General features: G+C 40.3%; 1 protein-coding gene across 1 annotated transcript in view; it reads right to left on the minus strand.

Annotated features, from left to right (window-relative positions):
* The window catches only part of si:dkey-234i14.2 (uncharacterized), a 40,288-nt gene that overhangs the window by 12,052 nt on the left and 5,957 nt on the right, over positions 1-22,279 (minus strand). Inside the window, exon 3 of the mRNA XM_004539376.2 lies at positions 396-446. Within this exon, the coding sequence (XP_004539433.1) occupies positions 396-446 (51 nt within the window). The remainder of the gene's footprint in view (positions 1-395; positions 447-22,279) is intronic.

Below are 22,279 nucleotides of genomic sequence, written 5' to 3' on the forward strand. Positions count from 1 at the left end.
TTCATGAACACTACTTAAAGAAATTAAACTAAAGTTTGACTTAGAGTGTTCAGGCTGTGTTGAAGAATACTGGAACGTACAAACATTGCAGTTTATGTTTGCATGTTAGAATAAATCACCCTTGACACCCTTGTGTGTGTGTGTGTGTGTGTGTGTGTGTGTGTGTGTGTGTGTGTGTGTGTGCAACTAGTGAGGTTGTGTAGTAAATGGGTACACTGTAAACTGTAAGCAAAGACAGAATGACTGACAGCTGTGTGGGAGACAGCAGCAGGGAGCAGACACTACCAGCGGCTGTCAGGATGACGAATCCACTTTAGCCTCTGCCTTTAGGCGCCTGTGACACACAGACAAGCAGTAAGGTGTATAGGCTGCCATGCATAGCTTTCTGGCAGTACCTGTCATAGTAGTCCTCATGATAGCTGTCATACTCCAGGTCGAACTCAGATCTGCAGGAGAGGTGGAGAAAAAGTCAGAGGAGAGATGAGGTGAATGGTCAAGAATTTGTCAAAACTACATGATGGGCTTTTACCAAAGCTATCACATTTTTCACATAACTGACAGCATGCTTGGTTGGTGTGTCAGTCTGTAAATGTAAGTCTTAACAGAGTTATACAGTACAAACACTTCATCTGGAAAGAATACAATGTTCATGATCTCCAGCCAGCCAGAAAAAAAACATCAAATTTGCTCTGCTGCATCATCCAAGGTGGATAATCCATAGAAATTGGATCGTGCTCCAACTGTACCACCCACTGAACACCTCTATGTGTAAGCTTGGTGAGGTAAGCAGTGATGCATATGTGTCAGAATGAGAGAGAGAGAGGAGGGAGAATCAGAGGCAGGTGAGTGATGTGACTGGAGTGAATGGTCCGTACCTGCGGAAAAGAGCAGAGGAAGTGGAGGGGGGAAGTGACACTAAGCCACTGCAATTTCACATTCTAGTGTGTCAGACCTCAGCATTCCTCCCTAATCCCTTCACAGAGTCACTAATAATCCCTCCATGTTGCTCATCCTCCCTCTGTCTCATTGTGTCTCTCGCTGACTCACTCTGCTATGTCTGTCTGTCATTTGTTTATTTATTTGTCATGTTTTCTCTCTGTTTAAAATGACCCCAGTCTCTCTATTTGTCTTTTAGTCAGCCTTATGGTTCGATTCAATTCAAATCAATTCAATTCAATTCATTTAGTGCCAAATGACAAAAGTTGGAAGGTAAATGCCCTACAAGAATATTATTAGTATTATTAACTAATTTATTTTATTTTATTTTGCTCTGCAAGATTTATTCCCAATATCACATCTATAAATATAGTCTCTTAGCAACTAATGTCATGGTCGTAGATTTTTTAATTTTTGACTTCACGATCCATTTTTGTTTGGAGATGAGATTTGTGTTTGATTTCTATTCTTTGTTTCTTTTGAAACAAAAAATAACTCCTATATATTTAACCAATTATGTAAGACTTGCATTTTAAGTTGTCCTTGCATTGGATTTCTGTGAGTTATGTTTCTCTTTAATATTTACCGTTCTATTCATACAGTTTTCAAGTGTTATTTTTCATGAGTTGTATGGATTCATAATGATCTCCATTTATATTTTATTTTTTTTAAACTCCTGTTTTTAGTTAGAGGTAACTTTGAAGTTTGTATTTAGTTAGTTCCATTTTGTGTTTCCAATCTGTTCCTTTAGTCTTGTCTCTGTGTTTGTCTTATCTCTTTGAATGTTCTCCTGCCTTCTTCTGTCTTCCGAGTCAAGTTAATCTTGTTTTCCTGCTTATCTGACTCATTTACTTCCCGTTTTATTTTGGTAGTAGTTTGATCTTCTGTATCTTGTCTAATTTTGTTTCTCCTGCTTGTCGTCTTGATTGCTTTCTTGATTGCTTGATTGAGCTGTGTGTGGGTTTCCACCTCTTTTCTCCATCCTCATTATCTGTTGTATACATTGTTTCAGTCTTCCCTTGTTCTTTGTTGTGTCGTCTGTGTAATTGTGTATTCCTTATATCTGTAAAACCAGAATTCCCAACGTTTCATACGTTGTGTTCTTTGGATCTTGGACTTTCAAATTCTCTAAACTAATCAGCATAAAAAGCTCACCTTATGTTCTACACCTGTGTCTTGCATCCTGCTGTTGGTTATGCAATATAAATCTACAACACATGCATCTGAATATGACTAACTAATTACTAATGACTAATTACTCCACTGTGATGACTACAGTGTGTGCGGTAGATCAGAGCCCTTTTGCTAGAAATAACATGCTGTTGCAGCCAGAACCTACACTGTATGAAAACCAAGGCTGTGATGCTGCTAGCCAGAAACCCAAAACAATGAGCTGAGAGAGAATAAACCAAGTGTAAAAAGTTCTTTAGAGCTTAGCTGATTTATACTTCCGCATGGGTTTGACATCAAGATGGGTTTCTCTTATGTAGCAGGAGTTTTGTGGTCCATTGTTAATATAAGAATATTGAAATTTATTGAAATGGGTGCAAGAAAACGTGGTGCATATGAAGATGGGGTATGAAATTGTATTAATTCATTCATTTGTGTTGTTGGCTTGTGCCATTTATGTATACCTTCGATTCGTATATCTCATTTTTTCAGGAGTCGTCACCAAAACCAAAGTCCCTGCCATCTGCCTATCTGCCGCTGACGGGCAGCTGTGGTTCTCTTGTTATGCAGCTAATCTCAAAGAGGAGGTGTTTTTGTGTATAAGGAGAAACATCAGGGGACTAAAGTGAGTGCCACACAGTCAGAATTACATACAAAGCAAGACAAACATAATAACGTCTCAGCCTTAGTACTGTGTGTTTGTGTGGATCTGAAGTGTAGGCTTATTTTGGAGGGAACCATAATCACATCTCCTCCAGTATCGCTCTCACGGACGCTTTTCTGTCTCATACCAGCTGGTTTTCTGAGCTCAGGAGACAGGAAACCACAAAATAATTCATAACATGTAATCATGCCTGAGCTATACACTTGCCAAAAATGCAAAGCGCAATTTCAATCTAATTTAAAGATGGCCTTCTGTTAGCCTATTTGATATGAACAAGGTCTACAAGTTGTTTTAGTTCATTTTCTTAGGTAATATGTAATTCTCTGACATTTGAAGGTATAAAATTAAGAAAGCAATTCTAGTGAATTTGCCTTTTGTCCTTGTAGCAGTTAAGGACACACTGAGGACAGAGGAGGACAAAGGGAAGCAGCAACTCCACAGCTTCTTACCCGAACAGGGCTTTCTGTTCTCCAAGTGAATTCAACTAGACGAGAGAAAATAACAGCTATTCACCATAATCCCCACTGAGGGGGAACTAAGCTGCTGTTCACGTTCCGTTCGTTTCTTTTGCTGTGAGATTCTCTGGTTTACCTTTGGCTGTTTGCAAGGCTTTATGGCAAGTATTTCTTATTTGTTAAATCATGTAAATTGCAAATAGTGAAGGCCTAATTCAAAATGATTTTGAATTTGTTTTTGTTGATTAAAGCTTTTATAGTGTTTTATTTCCACTTGGTCACTTTATTTTGATCAATAAAAATTATCCTTTTGTTGGGTGTTAGCTTTTGTATTAGACAGTAACAACCTTACAACGTAAACAGTACGAGTCATACAGAGTGATTAGCTGTCACCTAACCCATAAATGTTGGATAATAAACTCTTTATTTATCTTGTAATAGTGTTTGGCCCATTAAAATCTCACCATACTGCAGTAATGATACACCTAGGTATTTTTTATGTGATTTAGCGAAGATGAATCTGTGACAGGTAAGCACAGCCCATTTAACCTGTAATTACATGCAAAGTGATCAGCCAAGCACCTCTGCCAGGAGAGAGAGAGGCAGATGGACAGCAGGGTCACTGAAGGCTAATTAATTCTTTTTCATAATTTCTCAAGTGCCAAAGCAATCCATTAGACATGGCTGGCTATAAATCATTTTAGCCTCAACAAGCCTGCCTGGCTGCACGCGTGCGTGTACGTGTGTGCGCGCGTGTGTGAATGTGGAGATCAGGCATCTGTAATCTGTTTCTGTAAACAAAGCATCCCAGGGATTTCCGCCAACATAAACTCCCACCAAAGGCAAAACACCATCACAACTTAACAGATTCAATGGAAATTGTATGTGAGTATATTTTTGTGTATATTGTTTGTGTGTACTGTGTTTAATTACTAGTTATGTAGTTCAATTAATTTAGAACCAAATTAGGCAGTTTTTACATTTTACTGACAATCAGTTCTTGACAGTGGTGAGTGACAGTGACAGTGAAAAGAAAAACTACAACAACTTTGTCTAAGCCTTAAAAATAAGTCAAACATCTATTTTACATGAAATTTTATGCTTCATATTAACAGTTTTGATCACGATCTAGGTGTTAAAACATGTCTATATGTTTAGAATGAATAAAAAATGCATATTTGAATGCTTAAGTTTCATTTTGCTTCAAACTAATGTGTTTTCCATTTTGTTTATTTAATACAGTTTAATGTTTCCCCCCCCTAAAAACGCCTTTGTACTTACTTGCATGTATACTAATTAATTAATGACTGCACTGGATTCCCCATCAGAACCTCCTTAATTTTCCATGACGCAGATTTAGGAGACATCTCTCATATTGACATCATTTAGTTGCTGCAGATTTGTGGATAACACTTTAATGGTGCAAAGCTCCTGATCTGGTGACTGTGGAGGCCATTTTACTACAGTGAATGCATTCTCGTGCTCAAGAAACAAGACAAAATGAGCTTTGAGACACGGTGCCACGTTCTGCTGATTAGCAATTTGCAATCATAAAGGGCTGGACATGTTCAGCAACAATACTCAGGTAGACTGTGGGATTTAAATGATGCTCAGCTGGTACTAAAGGGCTCAAACACCCCCAACACAATTACATGACCACCATTAGTGCGAGTTGTTGATACAAGAGTGGATGAATCAAAGCTTTTAAAGTCATGAAGACTCATTAAATCAGACAACATTTATCAAGTTTTGATGCACCGTTGTTACTAAAGCCTCAGTTTTCTGTTCTTAGTGGACAGAAGCATCATCCCAGGTGGTCCTCTGTTGTTCTGGCCCATCTGCTAAAATAGTTAGTATTGACTTCATCGTACGCTTTTCTCCCTGTAGAAATCATTATCAGAGTAACTCTGGCCATTTATTCTGGACCAGTCTGGTTATTCAAGATCATTCGTTTTTGAAATACTCAAACCATCCTGTCTTTTCCATTTACAAACTTCTTACTTGTAATCTTTATTAGTATGTGATGGAGAAATAAGACATCCTGATTAGAGATGCACAGACTGACCAGCCAGGGACTGGAATTGGTTGATTCCAACATTTTGACCTTAGATGGGTCAATCAGCCTCGTGCATGTCTGACTAGAAGCAAGTCCATTTTATGCATGCACACCACGCACACAGTGGCACAGGCAAACAGTCACACTCATACTGACACACTAACATGTTGTTAGCATGGAAGCTCTTCACTGTCAATGACGACACAAAGTTCTCCAAAGCAAACCACAGGAGGAGCACCACAAAAATGTCCATAGCAACAAACCTTTATCACACTTAAATCATTACCCAGCTGAACATGGGCAGTGAAAGAAGCCACAAGTTGGCTAAATCTAATTAAATGTAATACCATCCTGAGCTCAGAATCAGCCATAAGCCAGTAGCCATCGTAAGAGCCTCAGTATGAGCAAAGGTCAATGTCCTGTTATCTGGTGAAGTTATTAAATTATACTAGAAAATTATGTACATAACTTTTGTTTTGTTATATAAATCTACTGCATCATCTTTTGTTTGGTATAGTAAAATATGTCAGGTAAAGGTGGGTGTACAGCAACTCAGTTTCAGTTAATTGTTTCTACCTCTTTATTTTTACTTGTTTCAGTGAGAGATCAAGCAACTTACTGCAGTTTGAAAGAAACTGTCAAGTATAATTGTTCATTTTGCCATGAAAACAATATTTTGTCTTTCCTTGCATGTGTTCAGTTATAGTTAGAAAGAAAACTGGAATCAATTTAGGAAAAGAAAGGAAACCTCTAATTCTGGTGTGTCGAAAAGTTTAAATAATGATGAAAAAACTTCTTTCAAGTGAGGATTTAAATGGATGGAAGACAAGAATCTTTTTATGAGCCTGTCTCTGATGCTTGTAGGTGTCGTTTCCCCCTAATGGCTCAGCACTGACTCCCAGAGCTCCATATCATTTCTGATGGAAAGGCAAAGGTCAGCTAGGTTATTATTGTACACTGGGTATGTCAATGTGTAGCGCAGTGAAACATGACAAAAACGTAGCTCAAGGAACCCGAGGACAGACTGCTAAACTGTAGGGTGGTAAACATCCCAGACAAGCTCACGTTAATGTAAATAACAATTCTTAAGAATACTTTTTTTCAGTGTAATTGCAATTTTTTGTTAGTACAGGAGTCCAGTTAACATTACAATTACAAAACATGTAGAATATGGAAAAACTAAGTCTTATTTATTTGTCTTGTTGACATTTTGCATAATAAGAATTGCTAGTTCAGTAGTCACCATGCCCCCCTACTCAGTTACAGTGAAAAATATGGAAAACAAAACACAGCTGAATAATCAAGAGGGAACACATTGCACAGCCCACACCAACTCAGGGAGACTGGAAACAGCAAGCAGTGAGGAAGAAATGAGATTACTCTGTGTAAAAACTATCACATAGGAGTTTTCATTATGCCCTGCCACAAAAAAAGGGGGGGGGGGGGGGGGGGGGCACTACAATCATGCTCATGGACTGACAATGAGAGGAGACACAAAGAGAGAAAGAAAAGAAAGAGAAACCATGATATATTAAGGGTGAGCGTGATGAAGATAAGCTTTGACGGGGGAGGAGGGGAAGATGAAGGGAGTGCTGGCAGCTTGTTCACCCTATCAGGCACTCTCTAAGGATGGACTCTGAGCTAATCTACTCCCTCTTTCGCTTTCATTTAATCACTGTCACTTGTATTCTCTCCATTCCACTCACATTTTTAATTTATTTCTCTAAGTCCTTTTTAGTTTGTAAAATGCATCTAAGATACTTCAATATAATGGCTTGCTTTCAACATACAGAGCCACATCTACTTATACTGTATATATACACGAACTATAGAGCAATTTTATTTGATTTCTGATGGATTTATATAATGTGGTCAGTTTAAGCCTGTGCAGAGATGACAATCATTGCCAACTGTTCTGCATAAACTACAAATATGTGCCTATTTGATAGATGCAGCATGCACAGTTAATTATGCTTCAAACTGTTATCAGTGTTGTGGCTTTTGCACTTGGGAAAAAAATGAATAACTTCCAAGAAAATTGCCATTGGTGCATCTCTATAAAATAGCACTCAAGCTCTTTTTATTACTGAGCAAAGTTGTTGTCACATTTGCTGAAAGTAGTTTGGCAGTGTCTTGATGAAATAGACAAGGCAGTTACAAAACCTGCATATAGCGTCAGCATTAACTAAAGTACAACTGCATGGTTCCTCTCCTTGTTAGCCTGGGGAATATAATTTAAAAATTATTTGGAATTTTGCGTTGTCAGACTGCAGGACAGTTTTTCAATTTTCCTCATCTATCACCTTTGTAAGCACATATTTCTTAAATGTGCTTGAGACTAGAATTAATGCCTTGCTACCTGATGGTCTCACACAGCCATTAAATACTAGTTTTTGTTTTGTATTCTAACGTTTTACTAAGCATACATTTCCAGAGAACCTATTTCAACATGCAGCAATCACACACCTTGCTGGTTCAATCAATGACATGCATTCGACAGTAGCTAATCAATAGCACATCACTGTGCAATCTACTTATGGACATCCCTTACTGCTTGGCCCACTGGTCTGCATTACTTGAATATACTGCCCATACTCCAGGATGGTTTTATACAGCTACAACCCAATGGTAACTCATTGAGCTCATAAATTTTTTTCAGGCTTTCTGCTCTTGCTCTTGACGAAGGCGGTCACACTTTTCTCCTCTCCTCCTCTCCCTTAGCTTCCCTGCTTAGCCTCTTATGTCCTTGTCTAGTCTCGTGTTTTTTTTAAATTACTTTTACCCTGGAACACTCTCTCACAGTCTGTTCTCTAAAACCTAAAAGAGGAATTATGGATTTGATCAACTGGTCCCTAAATGCAATTGACACCCCTTTCTCAACGAGAAGTTTGGGCTTGGGTGAGCTTGAGTGCTGAAGATATCTACCTATTCGGAACCATGATAACAGGGTTCTTGCTGATCGGAGCTGGCTTGGCCCTGACTTATCGAAGAATTAAGAAAGCGGAACTGGCTGTTCAGACCCCCACAAGGCTGCCCGCTGGGATTGAAACGATGGGAAGAGGCGTGAGTTTCTCAAAATGGGCTCATTGAGTGCAGCACGGATAAGATCTTGGAGAAGCTTACGGCTGCCGTGAATACTCAGAATAAGATCTCTGAGTGCAGACTGGATTACATCTTGGAAGGGCTCGCTTGGAATAACATCTCTGAGCGCAAATTGGATTACATCTTGGGGAGGCTCACTGTGGTCGTGAGTTCTCAGAATCGGCTCTTTGAGCAAAAGAATGACAACATCACACCACCTGGGTTGGCTGGAAGACTTTTTACTTAGCCTAGCAGGGCGAAGGACACTGTCTCAGCTGAACTCTGGACACGCACACACATACATATACACTGATATGCGCACACTCATCCCCCCTCCCTTTCCAAACGCCTTTGATGCTTGTTCCCTTCTGGGAACACGGCGGGTCTGAGCCCGCGCTGGAATGGTAGTGCTGAGCAGGATGGCTGCTGTGTTTGCTTCGGATTATTTCTCACCCCCACCCGACCCTGTGGCTTGTCACGTGTTCCATAATGTTGTGCTGTGGACATTTATGTGCTTTTTTGAGCAGAAGAGTTTTTTTGTTTCCTGTTCTCATGCTGTCCTCCCAGGAGCGCAGCATGAGTAGAGGTCTCTTTTTTCCTCTTGTACTTTCCCATTGTAGTGTATATTTCAGTGGGTTTTTTTCTGTAACACTATCGATCTCTGACCTGTATCCCCATGTGATGTCTGTGTTGTGTGTGTGTAAGGTCAGGGGGGTCTTATTTCACTGCACGGCAACCTGCACGTGGCGAATAAAGCCTTGATTGATTAACTGATTGATTGATTAATTGCATGCATCAAGGTTAAATTATGGCCTGAGTGTATTTCATTCAGTCTTAGAAGTACAGGTAAACAGGCAAGGGTTATGTGTCAGATTGCACTCATCCTTCTTGCCCTTCTTTTTAATAGCCCTGTATGATTAGCAGTTCCTTAGGTTTGATTGGCAGTATCACCATCAAAAGGAGGTGCAGAAGAGTAGTAAATTAATAGATAGGAGCTGGGGAGTGATGCTGTATCAATAAGGCAGGAGCAGAGGTGGAGCATAACAGGCAGTTCATATAGACGACTGGCACGCATCACTGAAGAGGAGACTCAATGAAGAGTGTCGTACAGGAGAAAGGCGCTTTCCCTATTTGGTCTTCCAGCCCAAATGTCCATCAGAAGTAATCTCTTATGTCCTCTTATAAGAGTGATCATCAGCGGTAAATTAACACTCACATCACAGAACGGAGCAATGCCACCGTTCCAGAGCACTTAAACCACAGTGGATAGAATGAAGGATACAGAGACAGTGAGAAAGGGTGAGTGGAGCATTTGTTAAAGACAGGAGGATGCGGACATTGGGCAGAATGAGTCCGATTCTCCCACAGCTGTCAGGGTGTGGACATTCCTGGCTGGGCTTATAGGATCAGCCACGGCAGGGGTAGGGCCTGGTATGGTTATTGTTTGATCGGTCATGCAGCTACAGAATATGAGCTGGAAGTTATTCTCATCCATTTTGGGACTTTAGACATATTACCAGTGAACAGCGACGGAAAGCTGACAATCAGATTCTTACATTTTGTGTTTTCCCACAAAGGAAAATGCATATATACATACACAACTGCAGATAGGCTTTGATCGCACAGTTGAAGACACTGAAATTAAAATGTCTGAAAGCTATAAAACACTATAGAGCGGATACAGTAGACTGGAACAAGAGAACTAGCAGGCCTGTGAATACGCCTAAACAAAAAACAAAAAACATAATCTGCTTTTTAAATCAGATGGTTTTACAGTGCAGGTGTTTATTGTGATTAGATGCCCAAACAGCTTTTATACTAATTGCTCATTTAGCATTCAGTAGTAGGACAGCACATGAATAAATAATACTGTACATGTTTTGTTCTTCCAGACAAAATACTTCATATTCATATTCACTCTGATCAGGTGCTAGATTTGGCTGGCCTCTGTTTGACACAGAAATACAAAACAAGTTGAAGAACAAAAGATCAGAGACAAAAGCTTCATTTTTTTAAATGAGGAGAAGACATGCAGCGTACCCTGTGACTGGGTGAATTCTACAGTGGCTGTAGCGCGAGCGCGTATGCACCTTATGTGGGTGTAGGTATGTATGCACTTCATAAATATGTGCATATGCAGATAAATGTGGCTTTAGTTCCACGTGTATGAGAGCTAGAAACAGTCTCTCCTCAGCAGTGTCGACAGCGTGGCCTGATCCTATTGGAGGCAGGGTGTTGGGAGAGGGATAAGTCCAATTCTTCTGCATGACTTAAGACCATCTGCACACAGCTCGACATACAATAAACTAAGAGAATGAAGCTTCTTCTTTAAAAAAACAACAACAACAACAACAAAAAATAACTCTGAAAGGAGCTTTTGGATAATGGCTCATAAAGGAGTGTGAAGGAAATGGGGACAGGTCCTTGTTAACATGTCATCTGACTGGAAGTAATGTGGTGCATGTACCTCTTTGAAGACTTATATGTGTGGCTTCTCTCCAGGAGGGCCAACTGCTTTAGTATGGTGTTATTTATCAAAAGCTCAGGGTCTCACTGGGAGCAGTAATTGGAAATTTCAGAGATCAGGCTATTTAGTGCTAATTAGCAGCATTACACGGGAAGGTGACAAGTGACATGCACGGCACCCCTCCAATCCAGCCATTACCCACAGGGGTGAAAGGAACAGAAATATCAAGACACTTCCACTAACAAGGTCCCCCATCAGAACTGACTTAAAGTGCTAACTTAAAAGGTTAACCAAAGCTGCCTGGAGTAATTAATCCTTCCAGCCCTTTCAACTCTGTCAAGCCCCTGCATCGTTTCCATGTTCTGAACTATGCTGCTGTCCTGATATTACTGAAGAATTAAAAGCTAAAAGTCAGTTTGGCTCAACTGCATAAAGGGCAAAGCAGCATGGTTACACCGAGCTAAAATTAACATCTTTGCTGTCTATCAAAAGAAAAGCAATAAAGACAAGGCGCTGTCATAAAAATGCAACAAAAATACAACGGCTTTCAGCGTGTGTGAGCAGCTGTGTCTAGTCAGACTTTTCACATTTAGCCATGGAGAAAACGCAGTCATCTTCCACATCACCTAGCAAGAGAGGACATGAACATTTAGAGGATATCTAGGGAAAACGATAAGCTGCCATTCAGAAAGCCCCTCACGAGAGCCGTCTGTAGTTTTAACTGTGATCGACAGGACTGACATTTGCTGAGTCAACTTCAGACTGCAGTCCACGAACCTCACTGGACAAAATTTTAACCTCGGCTAACATGAGCAGTGCTCTGTCAACAACCTCCCTGTATCTGTCTGACTTTTGCTAACACAAAAACTAAAAGCGGCAGATGAATCAAGTGGCACATGTGTCTAAAAGGAGGGAGACAAGTGTAATACTTCAAGACATTGTGTTTGCACAGCTCAGAGACAAAGTACGCAGTATGGTGCTGTGGAAACCGAGTCGTTAGCAGAATTTTAAGGAAATCTAAGAGTAATGCAGCAGAACTAAATGGTCAAACAGACGCTGTCGAAAGTTTTTAACTAATGCACAACTAATGATTACTGCATGCTGTGTGATTTATGTGGCTTTGCATTTGTGAAAAACAATTACACATACATTTAAAAAAATAAGGGAAATAAATTTATGTGACATAAGAGATTTTCTATAGCATTTTCTTTCATGTTAGCTTTCCCTTTAATATCTGTTTTTGCAGTGAGTCATTGCAGAAAATGTTGCAAAATAATGAACAGGACTGACTTATGGAAGAAATGGATTTGCCTTCCAATTTATTTTCTGCACTGTGCAGTCATCAAGTAATTTTAATAGCATATTGTTATTATGATGCAAATTAACATATGCACAGTCAAGAATTTTTAAACAGGGTATTCCAATAAATTTTAATGTACTCAAACAAAACACAAGGTGAAAATTCATGTGAAGTCTGTTCAGAAACGTGTGGTAGCCCACTGGTCTCAAAAATCCCAAAGAAGAAACTAGAGTTCATCAAATGGCTATTTTTAAAAAACATTTTTCATTTCTGTAACTAATCCCCCCCCACCCCCCACCCCATAACAAAAAGGCTTCAGAAGTCCAAATCAATAAACCACAAAGTGAAATCATGATAACTATGCCCATTTCTTATATACAGTCTATGATCTAGTCTTTTGAATCTTGCACCTGGAGCTTATGGTGAATCTGAGATGAACAAAAACGCATGTAGAAACTTGTCTGTACTGTTGTACTTAATACATACATGGCACACAGTGTGGTACTTTTGAGTTTTAGTGTTTCATCTGTCTACAGATAACCATGATGTTAGGTGCGTGTTATGAATAAAGGAATGTATTTAGTTGACGAATGACCCTTTTAAACTCTTTTGATGGAAACATCGATGTGGGGGAAGGTGTACGAGACTGACATTTGAGGGACTTTCATCTGCAGGTGAGATTGCAAGAATAAATGGAGTGTAAAGTTGAAAGGAGGAAACTTTGAAGTGTGTGCATGTGCATGAATTTGTTCCTCATGGGACCCCAAGGTCAAAAAAAAGGTTTTGTCTGTTTTTGGTTCTCATGAAAAAAGGATGTTATTTGGGAATTTTGGCAAAGGACAGGAAGCAACAAGATGTCCACTTAAAGATGCGATTAAGCTGGCTTTTCGGTTTCCACCTCTTACGGCATTTTACAGACTGAAAATAAATTATTTTGTGCAAAATCCTGCAACAAACTGACAAACAGTTTCGTATGCATTACGTACATTTCCATTGTTGTTCATCTGCAATCATGGGGGTCAGTGGGGTTACTAAAATACCGAAGTGCTCTTTGTAAAAACTCACACTTGTTTATATACTCACACACACTCACTATTCACCTCCTCTGTTCACCCCGCTAACCCCCATTACCTCTCTGTGCTGACAGTGAGCTTTTCAGGTCCAGGCGACAGAAAAGGGGCTCCTGCCTCCCAAACGCTGACATGCTCAAACACACCCCTCCCATCATCACCCTTTCCACTGTACTCCCTGAGCCACTCATTGTTTGTATTGCTCACCTTTCCCTATCTGTGTGCCATTCTGCAGCTCTCATCAGAATAAACCTTGAGTAAGTTTTCTGTGTCTTCTGGTCCCTGGTAGCTACAGTCCTGCGATCCAAGAAGTAATAGGAAGTGAGACGCAGCAATACAAGGGCTGTGAAATGTACACTGATCAGTCACAACATTAAAACTACTGACACTTATGTTCTCATTACAACGTAATATTCTGCTTGGTAATCTTGGATTCTGTTGTTTATGTCGATGGTAGCCTGGCATGTACCACCTAACTAGCAATCTTTATAGATAAAGGATCCCCACCCAGTCGGTACACCACACTCTGACAGCAGCAGCCTCCCACACCCTGCCCCACCACATGAAACTGCTCAGGAATGGGTCGATACTACCAAGAGCCCAAGCACTGACCCAAGGCCCGAAATGAAGGAATATCTGTAGGATGTGCAGAAGCCCACATGAGGGTTAATGAGCGGGACCTACAAAACACTAGGCAAATGGTTTTAATATTGATGTTGACATGTGGATATTGGTCACTGGACACGCGCAGTTGAGTATAAAAACATTATTCTGTGCTCTTAAGAAGCTGGACATGCTCCTGTGCTCCTGGACTGGATTTTCTAAGTGTTCCCAGTGATATTGACGAAAGTCACCTTTGAACAATTGTTTATATCGTTTTACTTTTTTACCAAGCCTGGAGAGGCAGCTTGCTCCCCTAAGCTGACTGACCGTCTAAATGCAATCCAGTATTGATCGTCCTTCCTCGGGCCATTCACACAGCCTTGCTGAGGACACATTAAATGTGTTATAAGTCATTAAGAGCTCCAGGTCTCAAATCTCACATGTCTAGGTTAAAATATATTGACGCAGTGTGCGCTGACAAACTTTGTATTTTGTGAGGCAGCCTGTAGGTGTGTGTGCTGACACCTGGATCGCACGTGTGTGAGAGCTTGTGTGAGTGTGATGGTATATAAGCCCGTGTGAATGCACAGTATACCCTTTCTGTACTGTGCTGAACATTGGGGAGCATGTGTCAGTGTATGGGTGTGTTGGGTACATGCAGAGACATTGAATCTGTGCGTGATTGTGCTTGTGGTTTGCGTGTGTATAGGGAGCCGACTCGTCCTCTCGCTGCCCCGGGGGCTCAGAGCCCATTTCCTGTTGTGCAGCGTGATAAGTTTCCCTGTCAGATCCTCCCAGCACCACTATATTTCTGATAAGCTCCACTGCTAGTTTTCCCGACCTCTGGCACAGAGATCAATTTGAGATTGATTCAGAATGCCCTGCTGGGCCGAACTGGAAGATCAATTTGAGATGGATTGTTCATGCCAGGGGGCCAATGACACGCAGTGCAGTGCTCACTTGCTTTCTCTCCTTTGCTTTCTTCACCCCTCGCTCTCCCTGAATGCTGTTATTTCTTCCTCTCTCTGCATTTTTCTCTCTTACGTACCCGTCTCCCAATTGTTTCACACTTGTCTTGTTACGGTATTACACCCTGCCTGTCTTTCAAGTTTCTGCATCAATCTTTATTCATGCCTCCTTTTTTCCACCTGCTTGCCTTACATTCTCCTCCCAGTGTGGAGAATGCTGTGGGGATAGAGATGACTTCATTAGCAAAGGGGCCAGCCACGGTAGAGTGATAAGCCTGTAGGACAGGAAAGATAACTCATCTGGCCTGGTAATGCTCACAGCCACACAGTATATGGATATAAACCAACAGAAACACACACACAGAAAGAGATAGATTTTTCTTCCTGGTGAATATGGCCCTTCGTGCCATTATGCCCTGAGCCACCGGTGTCACCATTGCTGGCTCATGACCTTATTTCCAAAGAACATTGTGTCTGCAGCCAGCCTGCCGCTCCCTTGCTCCTTCCTTCGAACCGCTCGAACCCTATCTTCTATCATCTCTGTTGTTCTCTACTCTCTCAAAGGCTTTGTCAGTGGCCCTGAAACCAGCAGATGCACTTTCCTTCTGTCTCCATGGAAAGCGACCTTTTCCCCAACAGTACATCCACCTCTGACTGCACTGACCTTTACCCACAGTCCAGCCCTAGTCATCTCTCAGGAATGCACTGAAAACGGCACATCACACAGGTGCATTCATGCGGAGAGCAAGCTGACAAAGGACAGAGAGAAAAGCTGGACACAAAAATGAAAATGACAGTTATGTTGTAAAATTGATGTTCACGTGGAAAGGGGAGGGAACAGTAGGCTTTGATGAATAGTTAGTGGGCTGTTTTTGGCCGAGGCACAAGTCAAGGCTGCCACCATGGTCTCTCACTCACTCTCTCAGACAGTCAGACTCTCCTCCCTTGTCACTTTGTCGTACACACTAAAAGAAACGTGGTTGTGATGAGAATAAAAAGCTTCACAGAGAAGTTCGCGCTACTTTTACTTGTCCTGGTTAGTCGCTGCTGGACACATGTCAGAGGTTATGAAAAAATGCAACAAGTGCTTTGTTCAAAATCTACTAACGTCTAAAGTGACTAATCTGGGTTCATTTCTGTCAGCATTTTGTGTAATGTTTTCAATATAACAGATTTCCACTTTTTCACACGAGCGTAAATGAGTTGCACACAAGTCTTCAACACTTTAAATAATGCAGTGTTCAGGATTTGACACAATTAATACTCAAATCTTCTCGATCTGGGAATGAGCCGTGATATCAAAACATGGAGACACACTCAGCGAGCCTCGCACTCGACTGGCCTCATCGTCTGGCAGAACAACAACAACGCTGCTCACAAAGAAAACACGGATGCATTAGTCACACAGACAAAGAACTTCCTCCACACTTGATTTAACTTAATTTTTCCAAGGTGCAGACATAAGCAGAATATTTGTCCTATTTGTAAGGATAAATTAAATAGCGAGAAATCCATCACTGTAAACTGGAATACACAGCAAAGTACTTTTTAAACAAATGGACACCAAAGCAATAGGTGAGCTATTTTATTTGTTAGATACTTTTTGAATGCAGATGAAAAACATCCAATATCATATCCCTTGCTCAGTTACTTTTTGCAAAGTTAGCAAGGACAGGGCAACTACTTCGAGTTTATGAAAGGAAATAAATGTTATTTTACTCCTACCATGCATAAGTCACACAATCTCAGATATGAGCTCACACTAGTCTTGGGCATAGATCAGGAACAATGATATCATGTCAATTCTAAACCCAAAGCCCACGCTGGGAAGAACACAGGAGGCGGTGTAATCAGGTTTTGCATCTATTTTACATATTTATTTCTCTTTATATGTTAGAAGTGACAGAAGTCTGTTTTTTGCATTTCTAATAAATGTGAGGCCTTTTTTTAGTTTCTCATTCTGTGCAAACTGCACTCCTCTCTCTATAAATAATGTTTACAAATGTCATTTTAAAAATTGATTATAATGTGTTGTGCGCACATTTGGCTCTGGGTAGGGATCATAACAGCTGGTAGTCAGCTGCGTTGTGACAATTGAGAGACACAGAACTGTATCCAGCAGAAAGAGGTCATTCTTAAAATCGGCGAACATTGACAGTGCCTCAGTTTGCCCTTTGTTTTTCCACTGCTGGTGGATTTACAGATGTCAGCCAACCGAGCCTAAGGCGAGACCCTCATATACAAACTGTCAAAACAAGTGCTGCATGGAAACAAATGAGGAGGAGGAGGATATTGTTTTTTAAGATTCAAATGTAGGTTTATGGGTTATTCCCAACACTGCCGTCTTGAATGACAGCTTAAGCTTTATGTCATCTGTCTTTTTTAAGAGTTTTTATTGGTCTTTCATGCTGTAAAACTAATAGTGCACGCCATGCACAGTCAAGACAAGTATGTTTAATTGAAAGCTGTAATAGGATGTGGCTGTGTAGTGTATATATCCTACCGAATGTTTGGAATTTAATATTCATCTTTGTTTGTTTTCTTTAAAATAACTTGGTTTAAACCTGTCTGCTCGTTCTTCTTTCCCCATCATCAGAGGTGACAAAAGTACAGACATTCAGTATTTAAGTAGAAGTACAAATACTTCTGTTAAAAAATACTCAATTAGAAGTACTTATATTTACTTCAAATCGAGTACAACTTATTTAAAAGGCTCTGAAATGTACTCAAAGTAAGAAAGCTCTTTTGAGGACACTTTTACAAGCTATTTTTGTGCGATGCCATCTGAACCTCGTACTATAATAATTTCACAAAATTCTAAAAGCACATGAGAAGACAAACTTTATTTTAGTCCAAATTTAAATTCTAATGAATGTACCCGGCTTGAATCAGTTATGTAGAACATGAGGCTAGAAGAAAAGGAGAATTAAAAATATATATATTTTCTGTTGCCTGTGAAATGAGCACAGTCAGGGTTAAAGGGGGATTCAGTGGGTGGAGGAACCTTAAGATCGACTGCAGTGGTTCCACGTAGGGAAAAGAATCACATCCCAGAATAACTTCTATTGTAAGATCCATTCGATTTTAGATGTACAGGCTGTGATCAGCTGACCTGAGGTTTACTGTTTACTCTTTGTGGATCTACACAACTGAATTCAACAAGATGTCAGCAGATGTTTCATGAATGGTCTTTGCTGATTTCCATCCTCTACACTGACAGTACAATGTTTACACTGTCTTTATACTTCGTTCAGTGAATGAATCTAAGCATCATCAGCTTAAATTCAAATTCATCTCTGCAACACTTAATCTAGCCTAACTCTGACCATGAACACCAAAGCCGCTGTGCACCAGTCACACACTGTTCTTTGCTTTACAGCCATCACAGAACATTAAACTGCAACCTTTAAATACCACACAGTTAGTATAACTTAGTTTGTTTTCCAGGATGTTTCACAACACAACTTTACATCAAATACAGATCCAAAATCTGGTTTAACAAATGAGGTGCTATATCAGATACAACTTATATCTCTTTGTAATTGATAACCATTAGGATTGCTTTTCATGTGTTACTGTTAAAGGGTGCAGAGACTTGAAATAATAACTCCCCTCAAATGTCTTAAACCAAAGGTAACACGTCTGTTTTGAAAATGTAAGTGGTAGGAAATATAGATATTTGTGTTAAAATGTAGGACGTAACAGTAAAAAGAAAAATAAGTACTCAAGTAAAGATACCTGAAAATCGTGTATAGTTACAAAGTATTTGTACTTGGTTACTCGCCAGCTCTCCCCATGTGTGACAACACATTCCCATTCACAGTGCCAAGCTTGGAGAGTACACTCAAGAGCCACTTTGATACATCTGTTCAACAGCTTCTTAACTCAAAAATCTAATCAGCCAATTACATAGCAGCAACTCAATGCATTTAGGCATGTAAACATGGTCAAGACAGCGTGCTGAAGTTCAAATTGAGCATCATAATGGGGATTAAAGGTGATTTAGGTGACTTTGAAAATGGCAGTTGTTGACACAAAAAACGGCTGGTCTGAGCATTTCAGAAATTGCTGATCTACTGGGATTTTCCTACACAGTCTTCTCTAAAGAGAACATATATTATTTTATGACACAGTTTGGGCCCTTTAATTTTTTTAGACAGAATAAGAAAGGCTGAGATGGTTTTTACATGTGCAAAAGAGAAACAGTGAAAGGATTTTGAATATGGAGCTGCCAGGCAACAGGAAAAAAAGGGTCCACAGAGAAGATTCATGGATGTAGTAAAGGAGGACATCCAGAGGGTTGGTGTGACAGAAGAGGATGCTAGGGTTAAAGTGAGATGGAGGCAGATGATCTACTTACGTGACCACTAAAGCTATTATACTCTGTTGCGTACACGGACAGGGACCCAAAATTAAGTCACAGGTACCTAGCGGTCCCTAGTGGACTTGTGGATGTGGAAAGCATAAAACCTGTTTAAAGGGACCAGCCAAAGGAAGAAGAAGAAAACTTTGGGCTCCTTAGTACCAAATGAATATTGTTTAAATGTACCATCTTCTAATGGCTGCTTCCAGCACGGTAGCACACCATGTCACAAAGCACAGGTCATCTCAAACTGGTTTCTTGAACATCACAATGAGTTCACTGTACTCATAGCCTACAGTCACCTCAATCCAACAGAGCACCTCTGGCATGTGGTGGACTGGGAGATTTACATCACTGATGTCCGTTGATGTCGACATATCTGCAGCAACTGTGTGACGCTATCATGTCAATATGAAAAAAAAACCCTTGAATTTATGTATTGATAAATTAGGGATCTCTGAAGGCAAAAGTGTACCTAATGATGTGGCTGGTGATTTTATAGTGTTACCATAACCAATAAAAAAAAGAGCAACATTAAATGAAGTTAATAATATGACCTAAAATATTTCCTGTCACTCTCTTATCCATCGCCGTGCTGTCAAATTAGCTTTTAAGTTCTGGTTCACTGTGTATAACGTAGGACTTCATCATCTACTGTTTCTGGCCACTTCAGAGTTCATATTTGCCCCTTCTGCCCCCTTCAGCGTCTTTGAGCTGATCTAACAGATGGCTCGCACTGTTTCCATCCTAACACCGACTCCTCTATGAGTAGCCCCTCTCATAATTAAAGAAGAAATCAGACGAAAATACCAGCGACCAGATGCTCAGCACATTGCCACTCGGTTTCAAGGCTACCCTCCTATCCCCCTCCTCTGTGCCTCTCTCCTTCCCCTTACCACTGAGAAAACCAATGGAGCAGCTAGTAAAATGAATACTGTAGTAACCTTAAGATAGACTGGACATACTTCGGGGAGAAAAAAAATTACAACTACAGCCACAAAAGTCTTATCACACATAACAAGGGGAGAAGAAAATATTAGTTAACATGACTATGCCTGTGTGTTATTGTTCCATCTTAATTATAACAGCAAGTGCTTTGAGAGACAAAGGCCAAAAAAGACTAAACAGCAAGCCTCCCTCCATCACCCAACCCAGTCTTCTATCCCAAGCCATGGGTTAACTATACATTGACCGCACACACACATTCAAGCACACACGCTCCTCTGAGACCCCTCATATGGCACCTGAGCCTTCCTATATGGGCCACACAGTACAGTGCAGTGAGCTTTGTAGTAATGCACTGGAGCACACAAGGGCCACGGCTGCAGCATCAACAGCATCTGGGTTGTGGAACATTTGCCACTCGCTACACCCCATCACTGCTTCCACAGCTGTGGCTCACTAATAGAGAGGACCTGTGACAGTCAGAAAGCATGAACGATAAATGATGACAACACCCATATGTTGCCAGGGTCGCTGTAGAGGAAATAGCCTGGGGGTAGATATAGTGCATGAGAGAATGGCAGCAGGAAGAGACAGAAGAAAAAAAACAAACGTGCTTGATATCATGAGGCAAGAAATGACTTGCAGTGCATTAAGACATCAAATGAAAACCTTTATTGGGTTTTACTATCAATAGAGTTTAAAATTTTTATTGTGAGCTTCATAATCCAGCTTTCAAGCCATAATAACAGTTTAGAAAGAGTGGTAGGCTACATGGTTTTGGATGAGTAGATTACACTGCTTTAGCATCTTAGACATGACTTAGAAAGTTTGTTTGCAAAGTAATCTAGGCCACAGGCGAACGTTTGTTGGCCAGCGCTGTGAGAATAGTGGGAGGGAGTAGTCAGGGCACGCTGCTGCTAGCAGCACAAAGCAAGATTACTGGAGCCTGGACAGAGAGATTTTTTGGTAGCTGCCTCACAACATTTTCATGTGTAACTGTAGCTGTACTGCTCACATTTTCTTTAGAAATCAAAATATATATGTTATGCAGAGGAATTGTAAACACTGCCTTCCAGTAAGGCCAAAAGAAAGCATTTTATTCCTTTTTATTTTGTAACTTACTGTCATGCATTTGATTTTGCCATCAGTCTAACGGTTGGTAATTTTGGTTTGTCTTGATAACTGTTGATGGATTACCTTTTAAAATGTATGGAGAAAATTGTCCATATACACAAATCCTCATTGCATAAACTTTGTTGAATCTTCCTCTAGTGTCACTACGAGTTTGTGATTTGTCAGTTTTATTAAATTGTGTCCCTTTCAGGATGAACTGTAATAATGTAATCCTCTGACTATCCCAGCGTGTCTCAACTCAGGTACTTCTGTTAGCAGGCTGCACTCATGCAGTGCATTTTGTGAACATCAGCAATTTGATGCGTGTCTGACCATAATGCTAAATTCATTTCCAGGGAAGAGAACAGTTGTGTTTAATAAAACCAAGATGACACAACACGTGTGATGTTTGGTTTGAGTTGCAGGGCAACTTCCTTACATTCTGGTCACTCAGACGCTCAGGATGTTGGACATTTAACCATCAAGAAACCAGTTGCTCACCAAAACTACTTGTAACTAGTTGCCAAATACAAATAGAAAAATAAATAAATAAATGCAGTAATGGGCAGCCACTGATTTTTCCTACTCGCAAGGACACTGCTGTCCTATTTTTCCTTTAGTGTGACTGAGCCACTACACGCAATTAATCTTCTTCACGCTGGGTGAAAATTGTTTGGTGGTTTGTGCTATGTGGCTAGAAAAATGACCACATGACCACTAAGGGTGAGAAAAAGGCAGTTTTTCATCCTCATGTTTTGTGACAGTTAGTTAGTACACCATCATGCATTCATGTACCCTTAAATGTGAACAGACTCAAAATAGTTTGAGTTCCACACTAGTTTGAGTGATGATCAAAACTCTGCAAAAATAATTACATCCACAAGTCTGTGCTGTAAGTGATATATGTCAGTATAGTAATCTAAATTGTTTATCAAAACAATACCTGCTTATCATTAGAACAGCATTGTCCATAAATACGCTGACGTGAAGATTAGCATCAGGCTTAAAGCACCACTGCACATGCGTCACAGAGCGACCCGCATGACTGTAATCATGTTTTTTGCATGTATTAACAGGCTGGATGTGTC

The sequence above is a fragment of the Maylandia zebra genome, linkage group LG1 (assembly GCF_041146795.1).
Source record: "Maylandia zebra isolate NMK-2024a linkage group LG1, Mzebra_GT3a, whole genome shotgun sequence".
Classification (NCBI taxonomy): Eukaryota; Metazoa; Chordata; class Actinopteri; order Cichliformes; family Cichlidae; genus Maylandia; species Maylandia zebra.